The sequence below is a fragment of the Carassius gibelio genome, chromosome B10 (genome assembly GCF_023724105.1).
Source record: "Carassius gibelio isolate Cgi1373 ecotype wild population from Czech Republic chromosome B10, carGib1.2-hapl.c, whole genome shotgun sequence".
NCBI classification, from domain to species: domain Eukaryota; kingdom Metazoa; phylum Chordata; class Actinopteri; order Cypriniformes; family Cyprinidae; genus Carassius; species Carassius gibelio.
The window spans coordinates 14,794,323-14,815,727 of record NC_068405.1 but is presented as its reverse complement, the minus strand read 5'-3'; the positions used below and the strand labels follow the sequence as shown (position 1 = coordinate 14,815,727).

Genomic DNA, 21,405 nt, shown 5'->3' with positions numbered 1-21,405 from the left:
CTTCTAAATTAATAACCAAAGAAAACATTTTAGAATTATTCAGAAAATGAACTGAAGTCTTGTATCCATCATTTACAGGACTGATGCATATTTTTGAAAATGTAAACATTTTCTGATTCAACCAGCAAGACACTGATAATGTAGCAGCAGATTTTTTTTTTTTTACATTTTTGAACAACAAATAATTTATGTTAATGAATGACTTAAAAGAAATCTACCTCACATCTTTTGAATATATGCAAGTCTACACATCCTCCCTAGATGGCATCTGTGTCATCAGCATTTGCATTAGTCAAACTGCCATAGAAAAGTTATTTATTGATATTTGTTTCTTGTGTTGTTGACCCAAAGGTAGCACAGATTGCTTTAGAGTTTAATCTCTCCTAATCTGTCTACACACCAACTGTGTCCATAATGGGATCATGTCTACTGAGCGCACAGGATTCCCTCTATATTAGAAAATGCTTGCAGTCCTCTGTGACAAAACCAATGTCAATCAAATGAAGTAAAGACCTATGAACTTTAGCCTGACCTTTTGTGAATGCCCAAGGATTCTAGGGAAGGATTCTTCCCTTCTAGGGAACTCAATAGCTAAGGGGCACATTGAGGAAAACAGCTTCAATGTAGCGCAGCGTTGAGTTACCTGTAGGTAAACCATGTGTAACCTGAGAGGTTGTACCTACTAGTCATGTAGATTCAGTCATATTAAATGATTTTAATGAAATAATATAAAATAAAATATTTTATAAAATGATGTATGTTTTTAATCAATTATGTTGTTATTATACAGTATATAAATATTATTTGACATATTATGTAATATTTTACAAATTGAATATAAATATATCTTTACTTACTGTATATAGACACATACATAAATACATACACAATAATATTTGTGTGTGTCCGTGTGTGTGTGTGTATATATATATATATATATATATATATATATATATATATATATATATATACATATATATATATATATATACATATATATATATACATATACATATATATATATATATATATATATATATATATATATATATATATATATATATATATATAGTAAAAATAATAGTAATTTATAAAACCTATTATACATTACCCCTTATTCAATTTTTATTATACATTTCTGTGAATATTTATTCAATATTTATTATGTAATACATAATAAATATTACTTTATAATAATATTTATAAGATATATAACTCTACTCACATACATACACACTGTATTCATATCTATCACATATATTTCACATATATTTTAGGTATATTATGTGTATGCATTTGTATGATTTTTATAAATTAGTGTGGTGATAGTGTGGTGAAGTAGAGGCCGAAGTACTGCACGAGCGTGTATCGACCTCTGTCCATGGTGCTGGATTTTATAATACGTGCCCCTCACTACAGTGTGACGCCTGCAATATAATCCAATCAGTTCTAATTTCAAACAAATTACACAAAACTATGGCTTCGTAGGTACCTTTTATTTTGCGTAAGAGTGCCATGTGACATTATAGGTGTGACAGTAATGAGCAGATAAGTGCGGTCAAGGTGTCGTCGGCACTGCAGCATCCGCTCTGCGGCTGATCGCTGCTACTGCTGCTCACAGTCCCGCAGACAAAGTCATGGAGGGAGGGAAGTTGTGAGGCTAAGAAGTGGGTATACATCCCTACGAAACGGGCAAATTAGAAGCAATGGCGGAGGCTAATCCACTTAGGGGACTGCCCCGGATCCAGAGGGCTGCGGTAAGATGGATTCTTCTCTGTTTTGGACCGGGTTTATGCTGCAGAACTGAAAAACGCTAATGCAGGGCGGCGGGTGGGAGTCTTGTCTGCTTTAGATTAATGAGAACCAAAAATAATACTAAAAACGCGCGCGTTTGTGATACTATGTATTAGTTAGGATTGCGATAATTAAGCAGTGGTGCGTTTTACATTTGATTACAGGAATGTGCAATGATCGGTCTTTGAAACAGCCGACCACTTCGCTTGTAACTCCATGTATGAATTATGACTAACGCAATAATAATAAAATATATGCTTATTTTGGCTGTGCATTTGTGTTTTATTGCTAGTCATTACACATATGCACCATGATGATGAATTAAACTGCAGGAAAACTGATTATGGAGGCAAAAGTGTGAGTTTCTGTGATTCTCAGGTTAACTGATCATAAGTCAATCGAAAAAGCAGAAGACAGACAGCTTACACTGACTTCTCAGCATTAGCAGTTAAACAGAGTCAGCCTTGGTTTTCCATGGACATTGATTGTCTTTAAGGGTCTGAAAAAGTGCATAGTAGTTGTTAGTTAGATTGAATTTCCTGCTTGAATCAGCAAGAAAGGTGATACAAGAGGTGTTAGCTTCCCATTTTAGTATTTTGAAGTCTAAACAACAGATTTTAAGTCTACTTCGGTTTCTGTCTTTGATGTTTCATCTGTTTACTTAACTACAATTTAAATATATGCATTTATGGAAATAGGTGGGTGTCTGACCTAGATTTCTACATCTGTGAACACATTAGAAGTAGGAGGATGATATACAAGCAGCCACCCCTGCTGTTTCTGATTAAATTGTTATGACATTATTACTCTTTAAATCATCTTTTTTTATGTGATTGGATGTGAGTTGAATGTGTCCATATGAAATATCATATCTCGTCTTCAGATGTCGTTCCCTGGACATCTGCACTTAGTTCTAGTTCTGAGACCCAAAACCCACCTGCAGACCACTGGAACAGACCTCGGTTTCCGCTTCAGTCAGGACGACTTTGCTCTCAAGATGCCGGTAAGAGCTGAGGAGAGTCCTCAAAAACAATAGGTTCTTTATGATATAGTCATTAGATGCATACCTGATGTCTTGAGAAGCAAAAACAAACATCAAATACTGAGTCATTAATTTTAATACCAACGAATTATGTGGGTCATCATTTTAGATTTTAAATCTATTTCTTTCAATCTTTATTTATCCACAACAAGGCCATTAAAGTAATAGTTCACCAAAAAAATAATAAATGTTGACACCAATGGATCCTCTCCAGTTAATGGGTGCCGTCAGATTGAAAGTCCAAACAGCTGCTAAAAACCAGAAGTGACAGTTCAAGGTTAAATGCCTTGATGAATGAATGATTTTTACAAACATGAAGCTTTTTCACTTCACAAGCATTAATTGATGGACTGGAGTCATGTGAACTACTTGATACACTGGTAAGCAAGTGATGTAATGCTAAATTTCTCCAAATCTATATTGATAAAGAAACAAACCCAAATGCATATTGGATGATCTGAGTGTGAATACATTTTCAGTTATTTTACAGTTTTGGTGCACATTTCCTTTAAAAGGCCATTTCACCTTTAAAATGTTAGCCTCCTTAACGAATGGACTCTTAATCTTATTAAACACAATTTCCATTTAATATACCATACTTAATTAAATCCCTGTTTCTTTTGATCTTATTCAGATGGTAATGTTGAGCTCCCTGACAGACCTGCTTCGCTTCATTGATGAAAATCAACTGAGCTCTGAGTTTGGAGGCACACTGGAGGAATGCCATAGTGACTGGATAGTTCTGCAAACAGTAAGCATTATGTTGTGCATTGTAGCAGCACATTGTTTTCATGCAGGGAAACAAGAAGACATTTATACTGTAACAAAAAATGGCATTCTTCACAAAATGAAATAAAATCACAAAATCACATTGTATGCTTCATTATTTAATAAGATATAAGAAAAAAATAATTTACTAAATTATATTTGTTTACTTCCTATTCATTATTGGTGATCTGCAAATCTAAATTCATTCAGATCTGATTTTAAATAAGGATGCTTTTGACCTACAATTGCAGTAAATGCTGAGTAATGCATATTTTTGTCTGTGCTGCCCCCTCCAGGCCATAGAGAGTTTTGCAGTGACGGTGAAGGAGATCGCTCAGTTACTGCAGACATTCGGCACAGAACTGTCTGAGATCGAGCTGCCTGATGAAGCCAGCGGAATTGAGTACCTACTCAGATCACACACTGAGAAATACAGGCAGATGAAGGTATGGGGATGACTGTGTAGTTGTGAAGTTATTATGCACATAAACAATTGGGCGTGACATTTGCATTATACCATCATCATAGGTTTTTCAGTAGAAAAATAATATGAAATTTTACAGCAAACACACACACACACACACACACACACACACACATATATATATATATATATATATATATATATATATAGATATATATATATAGATATATATATATATATATATATATATATATATATATATATATATATAGATAGATAGATAGATAGATAGATATATATATAGATATATTATACATTGTGCCAGTTTTTATTTATTTTTTTATCCCAGACTTATTGCTTAAAATTAGATTTAGAATCCCATACTTTCATTGTTGTCTCAGAATTTTAGAAAATCTATTAAATGATAAACACAACGACTGCTAGGATGACTTTCACAACAGAATATTTCATCACTGACATGGCAACACAGGATAACTAAAATAATATAAAAGCATGTTATTCACTCATAAAAAGTAAAAATGCTATAATACAGTAAAACATTTATGAATAGTTATACATGTAAATACTTAAGTGATATTTGAACTTACAGGATGACATTAGGACAGTTATGAGGGAAGGACGTCAGCTTCTATCAAACCTTGAGGCCTCAAAAGCTGTGGAAGGTGCTGCAGCAGAAGACAGGGACATCAGCCAAGACAAAGAAAGAGTGCAGAGGTACGAAGGCTATAACTCACCAGCAAAGTAAATCATTGTCATCAGCTCTTTTAGGTAGATGAATAATTCTCTAAGGAGTATTTACTGTATGTAATTCAGGTATTCGAATCATGGTGTACTATTGCCTCTTTAATATTTTATCCTCCAGTATTGGATTAGTTGAAATCCATTTAACTTCCACTAGGTCATAATACATATTTGGGCAATTGCAATCAACATATAACAACATAATATTCTATATAGTCTCTGTGTGTAAAAAAAAGACCCATCATGTTCTATTTGTTTCTTGCAGGCTCGTGGCACAATTACGAGACATGGAAATGGCTTTTGATGGCTTTTTTGAGAAGCACCATCTCAAGCTCCAACAATACCTTCAACTGCTCCAGTATGAGATGAGCTTCCATGAGGTACAGACCAGTGTTGGAGTCCTAAAAGTAGCGATTGTACTTTTAAAACACAGTTTTTCCATCTTTTCTAGTAACAAGCTACTTTTCCCCAAATATTTACGGATGGCACAGTACAACACTGTTTTCAATGGCATTGTACTGCACATGCTACTTGGCACAAAACCAGATAAAGTAAAAATAATCTCAGCTCTCTCACTCTTAATTTGGCCAGTGCTACAAAGATTTATTTTAGTAATTTAGTTCATCTTCTATCTACAGTATATGAAGCATTCTAGTGAATCGGTTTGTCTTAAGTGGTCCACATTTGTATATAAAGCATTGGACAGATTAATGTATTCTAATGCATCGGTTTGTCCTTAACAGTAATCCTAAACATACTCTCATGTTTAACCACCCAATTAATTAAAGTAAATCAGTTTGTCTTTCAAGAGTCCTCGTCTCTGGTGCAAGTCATTTTACTGAATCAGTTTGACAGTTCACTGTCCAATTTGCAGCAGTGGAAAATCTGATAATTCTAGTCAATCTATTCTTCTAAAACGGTTCACTTTCTCATTAGCAGCATTAAAAACTATGAATAATTTTAGCGAATTGATTCGTCTTAAATAGTCCACCTATATGCACCATTGGAAAGTTCATTTGGATGATTCTTTTTAATGAACATAATTTTTTAAAATTTCAAATTCGAGTTGCTACGGCTTTTTAAGTTTTATGTTGATTATTACGCGTGATGACTCTATTCTCACTGTATTTTAACCATTTAAGGTAAACAATTTAAGGAAAAACCATTAAAACTTTTTTTGTAACTACAGTATACCAAAGTCACATCTGCTGTAATATATATATATTTTGATGAATGAATGAATGCACTATAAAATATTTATTTTAAATGCAGCAGTGAACTTAATCATTTGGTTTTGGTCTGTGCACAGATGGAAGGCATTCTGGAGAAACTCAGTGCACAGGAGAAAGCCATTGCTTCAGTGGGGACAACAGTGGCCCAGACAGAGCAGCTACTCAAAGACCTCGAGATGCTGGAAACCACAGCAGAGGTATAATATGCTAAAGATTAAAATAACTGACCTTATCTTTTTTCCTAATAAACATGCCTTTTTGAGCACATCACAAATATTGATTGATATTGAAGCTGATGCTAAGATTAGACTAATCTTTTATCTGACACACTGCTTAAAAGCCAAAAGTGCTCTGTTGTTCTTTCAGGAAGAAATGGGCCGCGCTCAGATTATTATTCTGCACGGGCACCAGTTGGCAGCGAGTCATCATTATGCCCTTGCCCTAATAGTTCAGCGCTGTAATGAACTGAGGCACCACTCAGACACTCTCACTACAGCTCTACGTGCCAAACGGGCATCTCTCACACGCATTCGAGACCTGCTGTTGCGGTTGGAGGAGGTAATAACTAAACAATGCAAATGCAAGAAATATGTAATATATGCACTTTATGCAAAGCATATACATACTCAGCATATTTATGTATGTGCAGACTGTGCGTTGGTGTGATGAGGGGGCCTATCTTCTGGCTAACCAGCTTTTGGATAAGTTTCAGTCTAAAGAAGGGGCGCAGGCAGCCCTCCAGGACATTGAGAGACTGGTGGAGACAGCACCCTCAGTGGTGCGGTCTAACCCGGATGTTCTCAGTCTAGAGTTTGAGGCAATACTCACACCACAGCTGCAGGTACAGTTATGGAATAAAGCACAAATATACCATTTTAGATAAGTAGTGAAAATGCATATTAGCATTTTTCTAATTAAATACATTTTCATTACAAGTTATATTATCAGCATTACCATCTGAGAAAATGTTAATAAAAAATAAAAAAATGAAACACATGCATGGAAAAATTAATAACATGGATTTAGAAAATAGACAGGGTGAATTTCCATTTCATGCTCACTTTAATGACACCAAGCCAGTTTTTTAATGTGTTCTCATACTTTCTGACCCCTTTATACAGGTTTTGCGGATGTGCTCATTAAGCTTAATTTGTTCTATAGTTGAAATAATTTATATAATTGTAAAATATATCATAGGAAAATCACAAGAGAGATTTAAAAGTGTAGCCAACCCCCCAAAAATGTATTCTGTCATCATGTACTCACCTGCATGGTGTTCCAAGACTATATTACTTTCTTTCTTTTGAAGAACATACATTTTGATAAATGTTGTTTTTTTTTTGGTCCGTGCAGTCAAAGCTGTTTACTTACCAACATTCTTCATAATTTCTTCTTTTAGTGCTTCATACAATAAAGAAAATCATATACTGTATAGATTTGTAACAACATGAGGGTGAGAAAAAGAATTGTAATTTTTGGATGAACTATCCCTTTAATATCTTCCAATATCTAATTACTTTTTCTTAGACAGCAAGAAAATTAAATGGAAAGCGAAAAATATTTAAGCTTTCACATTAAATGTTATATCTTAATTGGTCAACAGCTGTTTAATTGCTTCTATTTTTTATTTATCCTCGTATAAATGGATAAGACAAAGTTTATACTAACAAAAAGTGATTTTAGTGGAAATCTGTTTCTGCCACGGAATAAAAAAATTAATAAGGTAATTGTGACAGTTCAGAGTCTACATCTCTAAATTCTGAGTTTATATCTCAATTCAAACTTTTTTTCTCTTAATTCTGATTTTGCAATTCTTGCAATTCTGTTTTTGTCCCACCACAGAGTAAGAATGTTAACAAAATGGTGCTATATAAACTTCAAGTTTGTATCTGACAGTTCTGACTTTTTCTCTCAGAATTTCAAAAAAAAAAAAAAAAAACCTGAGAGAGATAATTGTGAGATACAATGTTGCAGTTTATCCTGTGGCAGAAACTGGCAGTTTACCTGTTATGCTGAAGTGCAACAATGACATCTCCCTATGTTTCTACAGTATGTCCTTACTCATTCTCTATCGATAAAGTGCCTATTTTAAGTTAATCCCATTCCTCTCTTGCTAGTCTCAGATAGAGGCTGTCACAGAGAAGCTGTCAACAGTGCAGGGAATGATCCAGAGCAGACAGGGCTGTCTGAGGAAACTGGCTGATATTCAGGTCAGACCCATCCAGCTAGTCGCTCCAAGGCCGGAGAACTCGCCACGCTGCAAATCCCCTGTATTCTCTCCTAAACACAGTATGTTTATCTATTTCAACCACATTTGCACATGACAAACTTACTGTTTCCATTTGTCTGAATGTTTCTTGTCTTTTTCAAAGGTTTTGATGTGAACTCAAGTTTAAGGTTTTCTTTTGATCTGGCTCTTCCTGGTAAAAGGGCCTCACGGAAAGGTCCCAGCACTAAAAAGGTTTGGCTGACCATTCTTGTTCATCTCAAAATCATACAAAGCGCACTTCATCTACTTTTTGCTGACAGCTTTAGGGACTTTCTTGTAGATAGAGGTCATGCACGATTACGAGGAGAACCGCAGCTGCCTGTCTTACAGCCCAGAGGGAGTTGAGAACCCCGTCCAGCACAAACGGTGAGCATTTATGCATTAGCTTGACAAAAAAAAGTATGCACACGAATCATGAGTTTCTTCTCAACCACCTCTATTTGTCTGTCTCTCACCAGTCTCTTTCCTGTTCTGTCCTCATATCTTTCTCCCCCTCTCTCCTCTGTTATTTCCCATGCATCCCTCGCTTCTGCAGCCACGTAATGAAGGAGCTGATTGAGACGGAGAGAATCTATGTGGATGAACTGCTGTCTGTTTTGCTGGTAATGTCTTGATCGAATGACCCTGAAATAATTGGTCTGGGTTTTGTTTTCCCTCATCACATTTGCCTCGCAGAGGTAATATTGTAGAGGACCTTTGGATGCACTCATTTTGAAATCACATATTTCCTTTCATACTGTAGTTTATAGTGTTGCAGTGCAATCATGTAGTTACACACATCTGACTCTGTTATGTGATGTTTTCTGTACAACTACTGGTGGAGACTGCCAAATAAAAACAAAATGAACTGGGTTAGGCCTGGTTTGGCACAATCAGTAAAGACACAACATGAAAAGTGTAGAATTTGAGCTATGATGTAATAGTTCTAAATAAATGACTGCTCTGTGATATTGTGACAGGGTTACAGGGCAGAGATGGATAACCCATCTCTCTCTAATATACTGCCATCTGTGCTGCGAAACAAGAAAGAAGAGCTGTTCGGAAATCTGCCTGAGATCTATAAATTCCACAGCAGGTGAGATGTTTGCCCACACACATGGACACATAAACACACATTCATACTGATCCTGTCTTTGTTGTGCAGGATATTCTTTCAGGACCTCGAGAGCTGCTTAGAGACCCCAGAGAGAGTGGGAGCGCGCTTTCTGGAACGGGTGAGCCATTCTGTGTCATACGTATGCTGTGTATGTAAAAGACATTTATAATTTCGATTTCAAGCAAGAGCTGTTCTTTTGAACTTTCTGCGCTTTTAAAGAATCCTGAAAAATGTGTCATGGTTTCCACAAAAATATTTAGCAGCACAACTGTTTTTAACACTGACAATAATAAGAAATGTTTTAGATTGCGAACTCACAATCACAGCTTTGGAAAATATGATTTGTTCTGCTATTGTGACGGCATAGAAAAATAATACGGGAACCACTTATCTGGATACCTAATGTCTGTTAAGAGTTCTCTTGTAATAAATGTTTTTGCAGAAAGAAAATTTTCAGGTCTATGAGCGCTACTGCCGGAACAAACCTCGCTCAGATGCCCTCTGGAGGCAGTGTTCAGATTCAGCCTTCATTCAGGTATTGTTGTTGAGATATGTATATATTTACATTTATTGGTGTAGATATGGATTAGTGTAAAATTTTATATTAATTTAGATGAGTTTTATTTTGCTAATTTTATTATTTTATGTAGGAGTGCAAAAAGAAGCTGGATCATAAGCTAGGTCTGGACTCATATTTGCTGAAACCTGTTCAACGTTTAACCAAGTACCAGCTTCTTCTGAAGGTGCCTTAACAAACCAAATCCTACTTGTTATAGAATTTTTGGCCACCACGGATGTCTATTATACTAAATGCTGTCTGTCTCTGACTAGGAACTACTAAAACACAGCTCGAACTCACAGTATGCATCTGAGCTGCAGGGGGCGCTAAATGCCATGCTGGACCTCCTCAAGTCTGTCAATGACTCCATGCATCAAATTGCTATCACTGGTTATGAAGTAAGGCTAAGAAGCAAAGAAGGATAGAGCAGGAATATTAAAGAAATAGTTCACCCAAAAATGAAAATTTGCTAAAAAATGTACTCACCCTCAGGCCATCCACAATGTAGATTTGTTTCATCATCAGAACAGTTTTGGAGAAATGTAGCATTACATCACTTGTTCACCACTGGGTCCTCGAAAGTGAATGGGTCCCGTCAGAATCAGACTCCAAACAGCCATGAAAAAGTAATCCACATTTCCAGTCAATCAATTAATGTCTTGTCTCTCCAAATTTGGTTTGATGAATAAACAAACTCATCTACATTGTGGATGGCTTGAGGGTGAGTACATTTTCAGCACATCTTCATTTTGTGCGAACTGTTCCTTGAACGGTTTTATGTTTATTGTCCCTGACAGTTGAGTGACAGTTCCCCTTCCTTTCTCTGTGTCCTGTGTATCTAGGGCGAATTGAGTGACCTGGGACGTGTCCTTATGCAGGGGTCTTTTAATGTCTGGATCAACCATAGAAAAGGGCCTACGCGCATGAAAGACATGGCTCGCTTTAAACCAATGCAAAGGCATCTGTTCCTTCACGAAAGAGCTCTGCTTTTCTGCAAGAAGAGAGAGGAGAGTGGAGAGGCACATGATCGGACAGCCTCTTACAGCTTCAAACACTGCCTGATGGTAAGAGAGACTGAGAGATCAACGTAATTGCTATTTAAGTACTTTCGAATTACTGTTAAAGTAGAAAGAAGCTTTTTTGCAGGCAGATTTTACAATTACGACATCCACCATGAAGCTAACCCGCCAACTTTGACCTGTTTTATACTCTTAAGCCATTTTTGAGCATGTTTTGTTGCAGAGATGCAGAAGTTAAGCACCAATTTATTTATTCAGGCTCTATTTTAAGTGTGCTCAAAGGGATGGATGTTTTTATGAAAGGGGTTTTAGGATTAACTCAGATTCCATTGGCCGTTAAAAAACCCACAAGGTTATTAAAATACTGCATTACTGAATTTCCAAGTGAGATCTTTGACCGCTCTGTTTCATTTGCAGATGAGTGCTGTGGGTATCACAGAAAACGTCAAAGGGGATGTAAAGAAGTTTGAAATTTGGTATAACGGAAAAGAGGAGGTGTATGTTGTTCAGGTGAGTCATTTTATCAAGGTTAAAACTCCACAGAATGCAGAGGATAAAAAGTTACAAGTGCCTCTGTCATCACTTATTAACGCCTCTTCAATACCTCCTCGTTGATGGAGATATATCAAAAAATGTTTTTTCACAGTAAATGTTAATGTCAAGTCCTGAACATGAAATGTCAGTTTGTTTGCACAACTAAAAAATTGTGTTTAAAAAAAGCTACTTCACAGGAACTAATTACCCATTTTTAAGACACATTATGACCAAATTGAAAACCCTGGATTTGAAATATAATTTAAAACTGATCATTTGAAAAAATAGTTTAGATAGGATTTAAAAAATGAAATAAAAAAACCCATTTAAATTTTTTTTTACAAAACATTTTATGATAATAAAAAACTAAAAAAATTAAGATATTATATATATATATATATATATATATATATATACATACATACATACATACATGCATACAAACACAACTCACACACACACACACACACATATGTATATATATATATATATATATATATATATATATATATATATACTGTACATGTGTGTGTGTGTGTGTGTATGTGTGTGTGTTTGTATGAAATTATATATCTATTAATATTATACATATAAATTAGATATAAATACAATATATTATACAATAAAAAAATTGAATATTATATACAAATTTAAGACTCAACAAGACAAACAATTATGGTGGAAAAACTTTATTTGTATTTTATAATTGTTTTATTTTGCAGGCTTCAACTGTAGATGTGAAGATTGCATGGCTCACTGAGATTAGAAAAATTCTCGACAACCAGCAAAAGAATGGCAAAGGTTCCCACATTGCATTTCCATTTCTGTTATTATCATGGTTGAATGTTTTCAATTAGGAATTGGGAATGAAATGTTTAGTGGGTCAGACTCTGTTTCACTTTCTCAGGTGATGCTCACCCGGACGGTGAGCAGCCATTATCTCCACCTTTGGCCGACAGGTGATCCTTACTTCTATAGTATGGATGTAAAATGTTTAAATCAGTATTCATTTTTGCATATGGAAGGATCTGAACAACAACAACAAAAACAGTTTTGCCTTATACAGTACAAATCACATTCATAAAGACTGTATGCTTTGTGCCCATCTGCATGGTGGATAAAGTACTAATCAGTACCATTCTGGCATGAATAACATTCTTGAAGCACACATTCTTGTCATTTCTGAAACCTACTTAGTGGAAACATTTGAGCTTTGGAGACTCAAACATAAAATGCTATATGCAGTAAATGCCTATTTGACTATGGCTAAATAACTATTTTCAAACATCATGCTTTTTAAACATTTAGTGAAGCATTTTATTCTAATTGGACATTTAAATCATGGGATACTGAATCAGCTAATATTCAAATCTGTGATTATTTTTATGTAATTTTTAGTATTATTTGTTATTGACGTAAAAAAAACAAAATAAAACTAAATACTTCACAATTAATTAATAGATTGTATTAAAGATACAAATACAATTTTATTTAAAAAAAAATACGGTGAAATGTATAATTAAATTTGGGAAGTCATTTGCAGCACATAGTACTTTATATTTGTTTATTCAAAACAATTTCTTTGAATGTTGTCGTTCAATGGAACAGGATTGGGGTCAATGTCAAGTCAACTCTACTGATGTTTGTTTCAATGAAATTCAATTTACTGTCTGAAAATTACACTCCTCATTAATATTGAGCTTACTTGTCATCGTATTCTATTGACCACAGTCCGGTTTCAGATTATGCTGTTTGTTATGACGTTTGATGGATGTTGTTGTGTTTTTGCCCTGTGTTCCTTTGACGCCCTTGTTTCCGTTCGTGGGTTCCTCGGTTCATCGGTCGGTGGGTCAGTGTGAGGCATATGTCTGTATGCATGCCCTGGACGTCCACACAGATCACTGGCTGCTCAGGTTGTTTTGATGTCCTTCCTCACAGCAAGTACCAGGGGGCGTCCATCAGCTCGGAGGAGACCGATTCAGGCCGTGTGAGTCCGGTTTTGACAGATCCAGTCATCATTTCTCCACGGCCCCGCCACCACAACCGGCGCAGTGAGTCAAAGGCCATTTTCACTTGCCATTTTGTCTAGTTGATAGGTGGAAGAAAATTCACTATGCTGTCGAACATAATGGGTTTTTGAAATTGGATTTTTAATATGTAATATGTAAATTGTGGCACATTTATTTGCATGAAGTTGAAGCACGTAACTGCAATGCATGAAAAATTTACAACCCAATTGGAGGAGAATGTCATTATGGATCGCCTTGTTGTGGGTTGCAGGCTGGCCAGGGACGTCTCACTCAGTGGACATCTGTGAGGGTCTGGAGGACTGGACCACTGACCTTTCAAACATCTCAGATTCTGATGAAGAAGACGATGTGCTGCTGGTGAGCTTGGAGCTTTAGATATCACTCAGATTCCCATTATTTGAGGAAAACTTCATCAGCAATGAAGGATTTAGTTTGTACATAATATAATGGCTTTGACCTTGTATAATGCTGGCTTGTTTGTTGTCTTTTAGGTTCCTGGAAGGTATAGAGCAATGGTGGACCATTTAAAGTGTGGCAAGGATGATGTCATCATCAAATGTGGTGATGTCATTCACGTGCTGCAGGAGAGTGCGATGGGGCTTTGGTGAGTCATTTTTATTTTTAATATATTCTCAATTTATTTTTTATTTATTTTTTACAAAACTTAAGCATGTAGCCTACTTGGCCATCTTTAAAACTATAATTATTCCTTAAAATCTGGTTTCAAAATTCTGAGACAGTTTTGCATTATCTTGATTCTATTGGTGTAGAATACTGATTAACTACAGGAACATATTAATTTTCAATCACTAGTTACGTAATAAGAATCCCTCTAATTGTCAAGTTAATGATCAGTGTCATACTATAATTCCCACAGGCATGTTAAGAATTTGACTCGTGGAGGTGAAGGAAAACTCCCTGTTGATACACTGCTGAGAATGCTGGGAGATGCAGGCAGAAGTCCCTCCATTAAATCCGGAGGAGGACTTATGGTGAGTGAACTCTACAGCGCTAATGATTTTATAAGAATACTATATTCTAAAATGCAACTTACATAAACATGTTGAATATGTGTTTATTTGATCAGATCTACTGCAGTAGAAGCTTTTCTTTCTCTAAAGCAGTCCGGTGTTGTCTCATAGGTACGGGAAATATAAACAGCAGGAAGCCCAGCAACACCTAAGTACATAAACCAGATGTACACAAAGCTCACACCATGTGACAACCCTAAAGGCCATTACTATCATTCAGGACTGAGCCCAGTCACGCCAACCTGAAGCACACAAACAAACACCAAGTCAGAAAAACAGAGCTACCTAGTTGAGAGAAAGTTTCCATCTGCCATCAGTGGGGATTTTGGATTATACTGGATTTAAAGACAAAAAGTCCTCGAATGAGCCAATGACCACAACTACAACAATACATCTGGAAATAAAAAGAGATTTGCAAAGCACTTTACACTGATCCACCTCATCCCTGGAAAGTACCATCACCATGCTGTGCCATATAATGATATAAAACATGTATTTGTGTAGTTAGCGCAGTGTTTTAGTATATATTAAAAACAAGACGGTTTATGGCATGGGGTGTAATGTACACTGGCTTGAGAGAATAGCAAACAATTTCTTCCTCTCCTCGGATAGGTACAGTGGTTGGATACTTGTTTTAAAAAGCCATTTTAGTGCTGGAATGGATAGCAGTGCTACAAAGAATGAAAGATAAACTAAACATTAGAATCTAGTTTATGTGCCAAAACCTAACAATCCATTCCAAAACCAACCAGGTTGACACTAATTCCTCTTTTTTATTACTCTGACTTTACTTTGGTATTTCTCCAATAAATATTTAAGAGAAATATTTTATTTCAGAGAGTGTGAGGTGAAAACTTCCAAATCACTTGCATCACAAACCACTTTTCAGTAATGTGATTGCTTTATTGCTTCAGAGTTATGCTTAAAAACATATCGCTCACCTTCAGATGATCCATGTTTATATTCATACACTTTAAGTCAGTTCAGATATGGCTGTTCTGGGCTACTTAGCAAATTTTCTTAGATTTCAAAGTGTTTTGTACAGATTTACTGTAGAAACAGCATAATTCATTTTGATTTATAAATCCATTTTTTAATCACTTACACCATTTTTGGGTCAGTTTTTGTCATTGAAATAAAACTTTGTGGTATACATCATTATAACTTCCACTGTAAACTTGTTCGATCTAATAACTTTTTCTCTGTCAAACTTCCTGCACTCACAATGTGCATTTAACTTTTGTTAATTGCTTAGAAACCATTACGATGAATGTACATTAGCTAACCTCATTAAAAACTGCAATGAATAAATACAGTACCATTTAAAAGTTTGGGGTCAGTAAGATTAAAAAAAAAAAAAACATTCCTGAAAAGAAATGCATACTTTTATCCAGAAAGGATGCATTAAATTGATTTTAAAAGTGAAAGTAAAGGCACTGATACATATTTCTATTTCAAATAAATGCTGTTTACTGAACTTTCTATTCATCAAAGGATGCTGGATAAAATCATAGTTTTCACAAAACATTATATTTTGTCAGCACTGATAATATGAAATGTGTCTTGAGACCAAATCAGCATATTGGCATAATTTCTTAAGGATCATGTGACACTGAAAACTGGAGGAATGACTCCTGAAAATTCAGCTGTCATCACAAGAATAAATTAAATTGTATTATAAAACAGTTTAAAAATGACCCCAAACTTTTAAAAAGTCGTGTACATTTGCATGTCATTAGTTTAAAAGAGGGCTTGATAAGGGAGGAGAAAAGTGGTCTGAATGGGTTCATGTGTACTCAGTTTGAAGTGCACTTCTTAAAGCCATACACTTCTAGTGTATAATATGTACAGAGTTACAAAGATGAACGTGACTCATACTGCTTTGTTGTATATCATGTATGAAAATAATTTCACTACATGTACAAGCACAAAGTGTAATGGAAAACTATATTTTTTTCTTGATTGTTACAGTATGTCTGTTGAATGATGACTAGTAAATATCATCTGTACAAAATGATGCGTGAGCTCTAATTCATTCTGACATGTATTTGTATGATACTAAAAATGAAACTAGCTTTAGCTTCTCTAATCTTTACGTATTTTATCTGTTTTCTTTTTTATTTATTATACAATTAACAAAAGCAAAAAAGGCCTCTAACACTAGCTTGCTCTATTCTTTTCCTATTCTATCTTTTTATTTTAATTTTTTTCATTTCTTTCTTTCTTTCTTTATTATATGATTTAAAAAAACCTTGCTAAGAGTACTGCATTAGGCTAACTGAGACTTGTTACTTGTTAATAGCATTTGCATATCATTTCTCTTTTGTTGATTCTGATTGCTTCCATCATCTACTCATTTGTAAGTCACACAACGGCCTAATTTAATTCCCATTTTGTTGATCAGTATTGGACATATGTCCTGTTCTGATGCCAGTAATGTTACTTATCCAGTTCATATATTTGGATACACGGGTGTAGATGCCATACTTTCCCTCTTTAGCGCACTCCTCGCCCCAGCTGACGATTCCCGTGAGGAACCATGTGTTCTGATAGTGGGTGGCATGGGGTCCGCCGCTGTCCCCCTGACAGGAATCCTTGTGTATCATACTGTAACCGGCACAGAACATGAAGCGGGAGACGGTGTCGGTGCTGCTGCCTTTGCACTCGGTCCGGTCCACGTAAGGGAGCTCTACTTTCTGAAGTGTTTTAGATTCCACGCCCCCATACCGTAGCCTCCCCCAGCCACTCACCAGGGAGTTTTCTGCACTCCTGAGCAAGTTCTCTGTGAAGTCCTTCGAGCCCAGGCAGATGGGCAGGGCGTAGTCAGAGAATTTGGCGGGTCCCTTGAGCTTTAACAGGGCGATGTCATGATTGTAAAGACTCCGTTGAGAGTTGTAACTTGGATGGATATGGTACTCCTCTATGCCGTAGTCACTCTCTCTTCCCTCATTCTTTGACACATCATGCTCCCCTATAGAAACATAGCACCAGAAATATAGCAACTCATTGCCAGTATGTGTGAGATCACATCACATGGATCTGGAATACATAACTGTAGATTTTTAAGAGACAGTGAAATTAAAAATAAAATAATACATTATATATACCATTCACATCTGCAGAAGTTTTGTCTATAACCAAATAGCAATAACCACCATGTGACAGTGTAGTTCTCACCCAATCTGATGAAGAAAGATCCCACCTTTCCTTCAACACAGTGGGCAGCTGTAATGACCCATTCATCACTGAGGAGAGAGCCGCCACAAAATGCAATCTTATTCACCTTTTCCATAAAAACCACCTGCCAACATGACAAAGAAAAAACAAATTTCTAAATTTCCCTCAAGAGTTCCGATACTACAGTTTTTATTGTAATGCACTGTTTTATTGTAAGGTTCTGTGGATTATACCAGCCTTGCTTCATTCACTTCATATGAATGTTTTATGTGGACACACAATTCATCACTTCACCTACCTGCCATGGTATCTCCCCTGGTGTTGCCTCGCTTCCTCCTACAATACGATTTCCAGTGTTGGAGGCCTGAGTGGGAAAGAATGAGGTGATGTTTTCCAGTGTAGGCTGAGGTGTGCTAGTCCCGTTCACATCAGGAAGATCTGTAGGACTGGACTCTGTTGTATTGATGTGATTGAGAGAGAGACTTTGATTTCCATTCTCGGCACTGATAAGAGACCTTGTCTTAAGTGTTTCAGCAATATTCGCTCCAAGACGTCCACATGGGTACTGCCCTAAAGCATAAATGAAATTCCTTGGATGAAAATGGTATTCAAAATATGCTACTGCATAGGAAAAAAAGTCATACTGCACAATTTAAGAAAAGCTTTGAGCTATGAGCTATGAGAAATACAGTGTACATCCTGGCTTAATGCAGATAAATGGCATGTTATAAGTGGGAATAGGATGATAGTACCTGTAGGTTCACAAGTCCTGCCATCCAGAGCCAGTCTGTAACCCCTGGCACAGTCACACACTGCACCATAAATTTTATCCACACTGCAGAAGTGCATGCAGCCTCCATTATTTACTTTACACTGTTTTGCCATTTCTGCACCAGGAGAACCCATGAAAGACGAAATAAGGTTTTAGTAGAGGAAAACTTAAAAGCACACAAGGTTAAGAATTACTTTTTGACAAAGTACCAATGCAGAGATATTTGGACACATAAAATAAATAAATAAATAAATCATAAACAAATAGTTTCATCATTTATTTGATATAAAATTATGATATTTAAATTCATTTCATGATTGTTTTTATGGTCTGTGTTTATATATGTGTGTGTCTGTGCTCTTGTTTTTGTGACATATCAGGACACAACTGTGTATAATGACATGGGTATGACACAGGTATTACAAGGAGAGGGTGACTTATGAGGACATAGCCCATGTACCCATTTTTCAAAATGCTTATAAATCATACAGAATTAGTTTTTTGAGAAAGCAAAAATGCCAAAAGTTTCCTGTGAGGGTTAGGGTTAGGTGTAGGGTTGGTGTATTTTGGTATATTTGTAAAAAAAATTGTATGAACTAGAAGATATAATATGAAAACATTTGTCGTATATTTTCTTTAAACAACATATTTTAATGTTTCACATAACAATCACTGACTTCCTTACTCTTAATAGCTAATGTGAGGATCGTGGATCTTACCTAACTCACAGTTCTTCCCACTAAAGCGCGCTGGACACCAGCAGGTGTATGTGTTCATCCCATCCTCACATTTCCCTCCATTCTGACAGGGGGATGACTGACACTGGTCTCCATCTGAAAGGAGGAGAGGCCATGATCATGATATTATGAATATATATCCTGTAATGTTAACTTAAAAATTTAAGAGACTTTACAGACAAATTAGAAAGAACAGAAAGATACAAACAACTACAGAAAGATTTATAATGTTCAATATGATACATGCTTCAGAAAGAATATTTATGCTCACCCATATATGTGATCCAGAATTTCATCTGAAACAGAGATTGGAAAGTTTTAAACTCGCAAAAACAGAGTCCTAAAACATTTAATGAGATAAACCTGCTTATGCAACTCACAGTTTTTTCCTGGTCTTCAAAAACCTCTCTGGCCTCCTCTAGATTGCAGCGCTCTTCATAACATTCCCTCTCCAAATTATCCTTCATCATCTCCTCTAATCTACCTGTGTTATAGCGTTTCTGTCTCTTTAAAAGAGAGCCCGCCAGATCCCTCGGCAGAAACACTGAAGCTACAGTACATGCACAAAAGAGACATGCTGAAAAATCACAAAACGCCATGGTCTTTTTCTAGGACACAGATAATATAGTTTGACAAGCATTGAAGATTTGGCAAGGGAATATTGTTTTCCTTTGAAAGGCTTTTTATGTCGAGTTTGAACAGCTTTTGAAGTCAGAGACAAAGACTTAAATTCATGATAAGAGCATAATACAATGATTGATTTTTATTTTCCTTTATGTTCTCTCACAACACAAACCATGAAAATTCTTCTTGTTTCAACCAGTTTCTCTATGTATTAACTATAATTGGTCTATGTTTTCACATTCTAGAAGAGTTCATGTAAAAAAACAAATACTTAGACTTTGACATTAGAACAGATTTTACACTGACCAGCTCAAACTGAGAATTTTGACAATTCAGTGTTCCATTCTAAAAATGTTTGCGTTAAAAACAGCGATTTCTGGGAACATACACAGATAGGTTAAGAAAGATGAATGTTAACTTACCTTCAGAAGAAAGCCAGGTTTCTAGCAGCAAACTGCATATCAAAATAATGGGATAAATCTTCACCATTTTCTCTGTGATTTTTCCCTTCAGGCAGAAATCTTTCCCAACTGTCTAAATACCTTCATGTTCCGCTCCAAAGTTCAGTACATACGTGTTTGCTCTTCATGCAAACAGATATCTCATTGGGTGAGTGGTTTTGTCTGCACCTGCAGTGTTTGTGGGTCTTTGTCCTGCATATTTATTCCATTTGTCATGCTGGTACCACTGAAATAGTTTTATTTGATGTTATGTGTGGTTTCATGAGAAAACATCACAATGTTTGAATAGTGCATTTTATGTCACTTCAGACTTCATAATGTAGCAGTATAAATATACATGTGGATTATGCAATTCTTGTGGCTGATTTATACGTGCATGTATACCCATTCACATGTCTGATTCATTTCAGTCTTTTAATTTATTTCTGCTGAGTCAGAGAACTCGATTCAGACTTGGGACCCTGCAAATATTGACAAGACTCGGCTGACTAATACTGCCCTCTTAACAGACATGTTACTTACATGGCTGCTAAGCAAGTTAATCCTTTAGTGATTCAATGTGAATAAACCAACATAAGTTTCCCAACAGAAACTATGTGAATTTCTGTTTGACAGTATTTAGTACTAAACATTTAAGGAACTGGACAGATCTAAAACTAAAACAGTTTCTTCCCCCAGGCAATCTACCTCATGAACAGTTAAATGTTCCCCACTTATGCTTATGCAAACAAAAGTGCAACATCCTTATATTTATTTGTTACCCCTCCATCCTAGTACATCCCTGCATCTTTTTCAATCCTATTCCATTATCATTTATAGCACAATTGTTTATACACTTATTTATTTGACTACCTTTTTTTTTTTTTTTTTTTTTTTTTGTCTGTGTGTTGGTGTCTCTGTGTACTGGAAGCTTATGTCACTAAAACAAATTCCTTGTATGCGCAAACATACTTGGCAATAAAGCTCTTTCTGATTCTGATTCTGATTCTGATTCTAAAAGGGAAGAACTTAATTATTTATAGTGCTCATATCCGACAATATAGTTGCTGCATCATTTTTATGTAACAAGATTTG

The 21,405-nt window shown here is 35.8% G+C and overlaps 2 protein-coding genes across 4 annotated transcripts; one reads left to right on the top strand and one right to left on the bottom strand.

The window, feature by feature from the left end:
• Positions 1-1,558: 1,558 nt before the first annotated feature.
• LOC127966821 (proto-oncogene DBL) lies at positions 1,559-16,574 on the top strand. 3 transcript variants are annotated; one of them, XR_008155706.1, is made up of 26 exons: positions 1,559-1,757; positions 2,678-2,797; positions 3,471-3,587; positions 3,901-4,050; positions 4,639-4,763; positions 5,056-5,170; positions 6,100-6,219; positions 6,389-6,580; positions 6,672-6,863; positions 8,140-8,311; positions 8,395-8,483; positions 8,572-8,657; positions 8,827-8,893; positions 9,251-9,366; positions 9,436-9,505; positions 9,830-9,922; positions 10,038-10,130; positions 10,219-10,344; positions 10,789-11,010; positions 11,383-11,475; positions 12,222-12,300; positions 12,407-12,458; positions 13,354-13,550; positions 13,780-14,133; positions 14,407-14,521; positions 14,672-16,574. XR_008155706.1 is itself a non-coding variant. In XM_052568100.1 (26 exons), the coding sequence occupies exons 1-26, from the start codon at positions 1,707-1,709 to the stop codon at positions 14,585-14,587; spliced, it is 3,054 nt and encodes a 1,017-aa protein (XP_052424060.1). In that variant the 5' UTR covers positions 1,559-1,706; the 3' UTR covers positions 14,588-16,574. The 3 variants fall into 3 exon arrangements, 2 of the variants coding, with proteins under 2 accessions (XP_052424060.1, XP_052424059.1); XM_052568100.1 differs by having other exon boundaries at positions 13,438-13,550; positions 13,780-13,886; positions 14,021-14,133; positions 14,407-16,574; XM_052568099.1 differs by having other exon boundaries at positions 13,780-13,886; positions 14,021-14,133; positions 14,407-16,574.
• f9b (coagulation factor IXb) lies at positions 15,443-20,456 on the bottom strand. Its single transcript, XM_052568102.1, has 8 exons — positions 20,293-20,456; positions 19,627-19,796; positions 19,518-19,542; positions 19,229-19,342; positions 18,490-18,624; positions 18,036-18,307; positions 17,738-17,861; positions 15,443-17,531 (listed from the first exon to the last, which is right to left on the bottom strand). The coding sequence occupies exons 1-8, from the start codon at positions 20,357-20,359 to the stop codon at positions 16,942-16,944; spliced, it is 1,497 nt and encodes a 498-aa protein (XP_052424062.1). The 5' UTR covers positions 20,360-20,456; the 3' UTR covers positions 15,443-16,941.
• Positions 20,457-21,405: the final 949 nt, after the last annotated feature.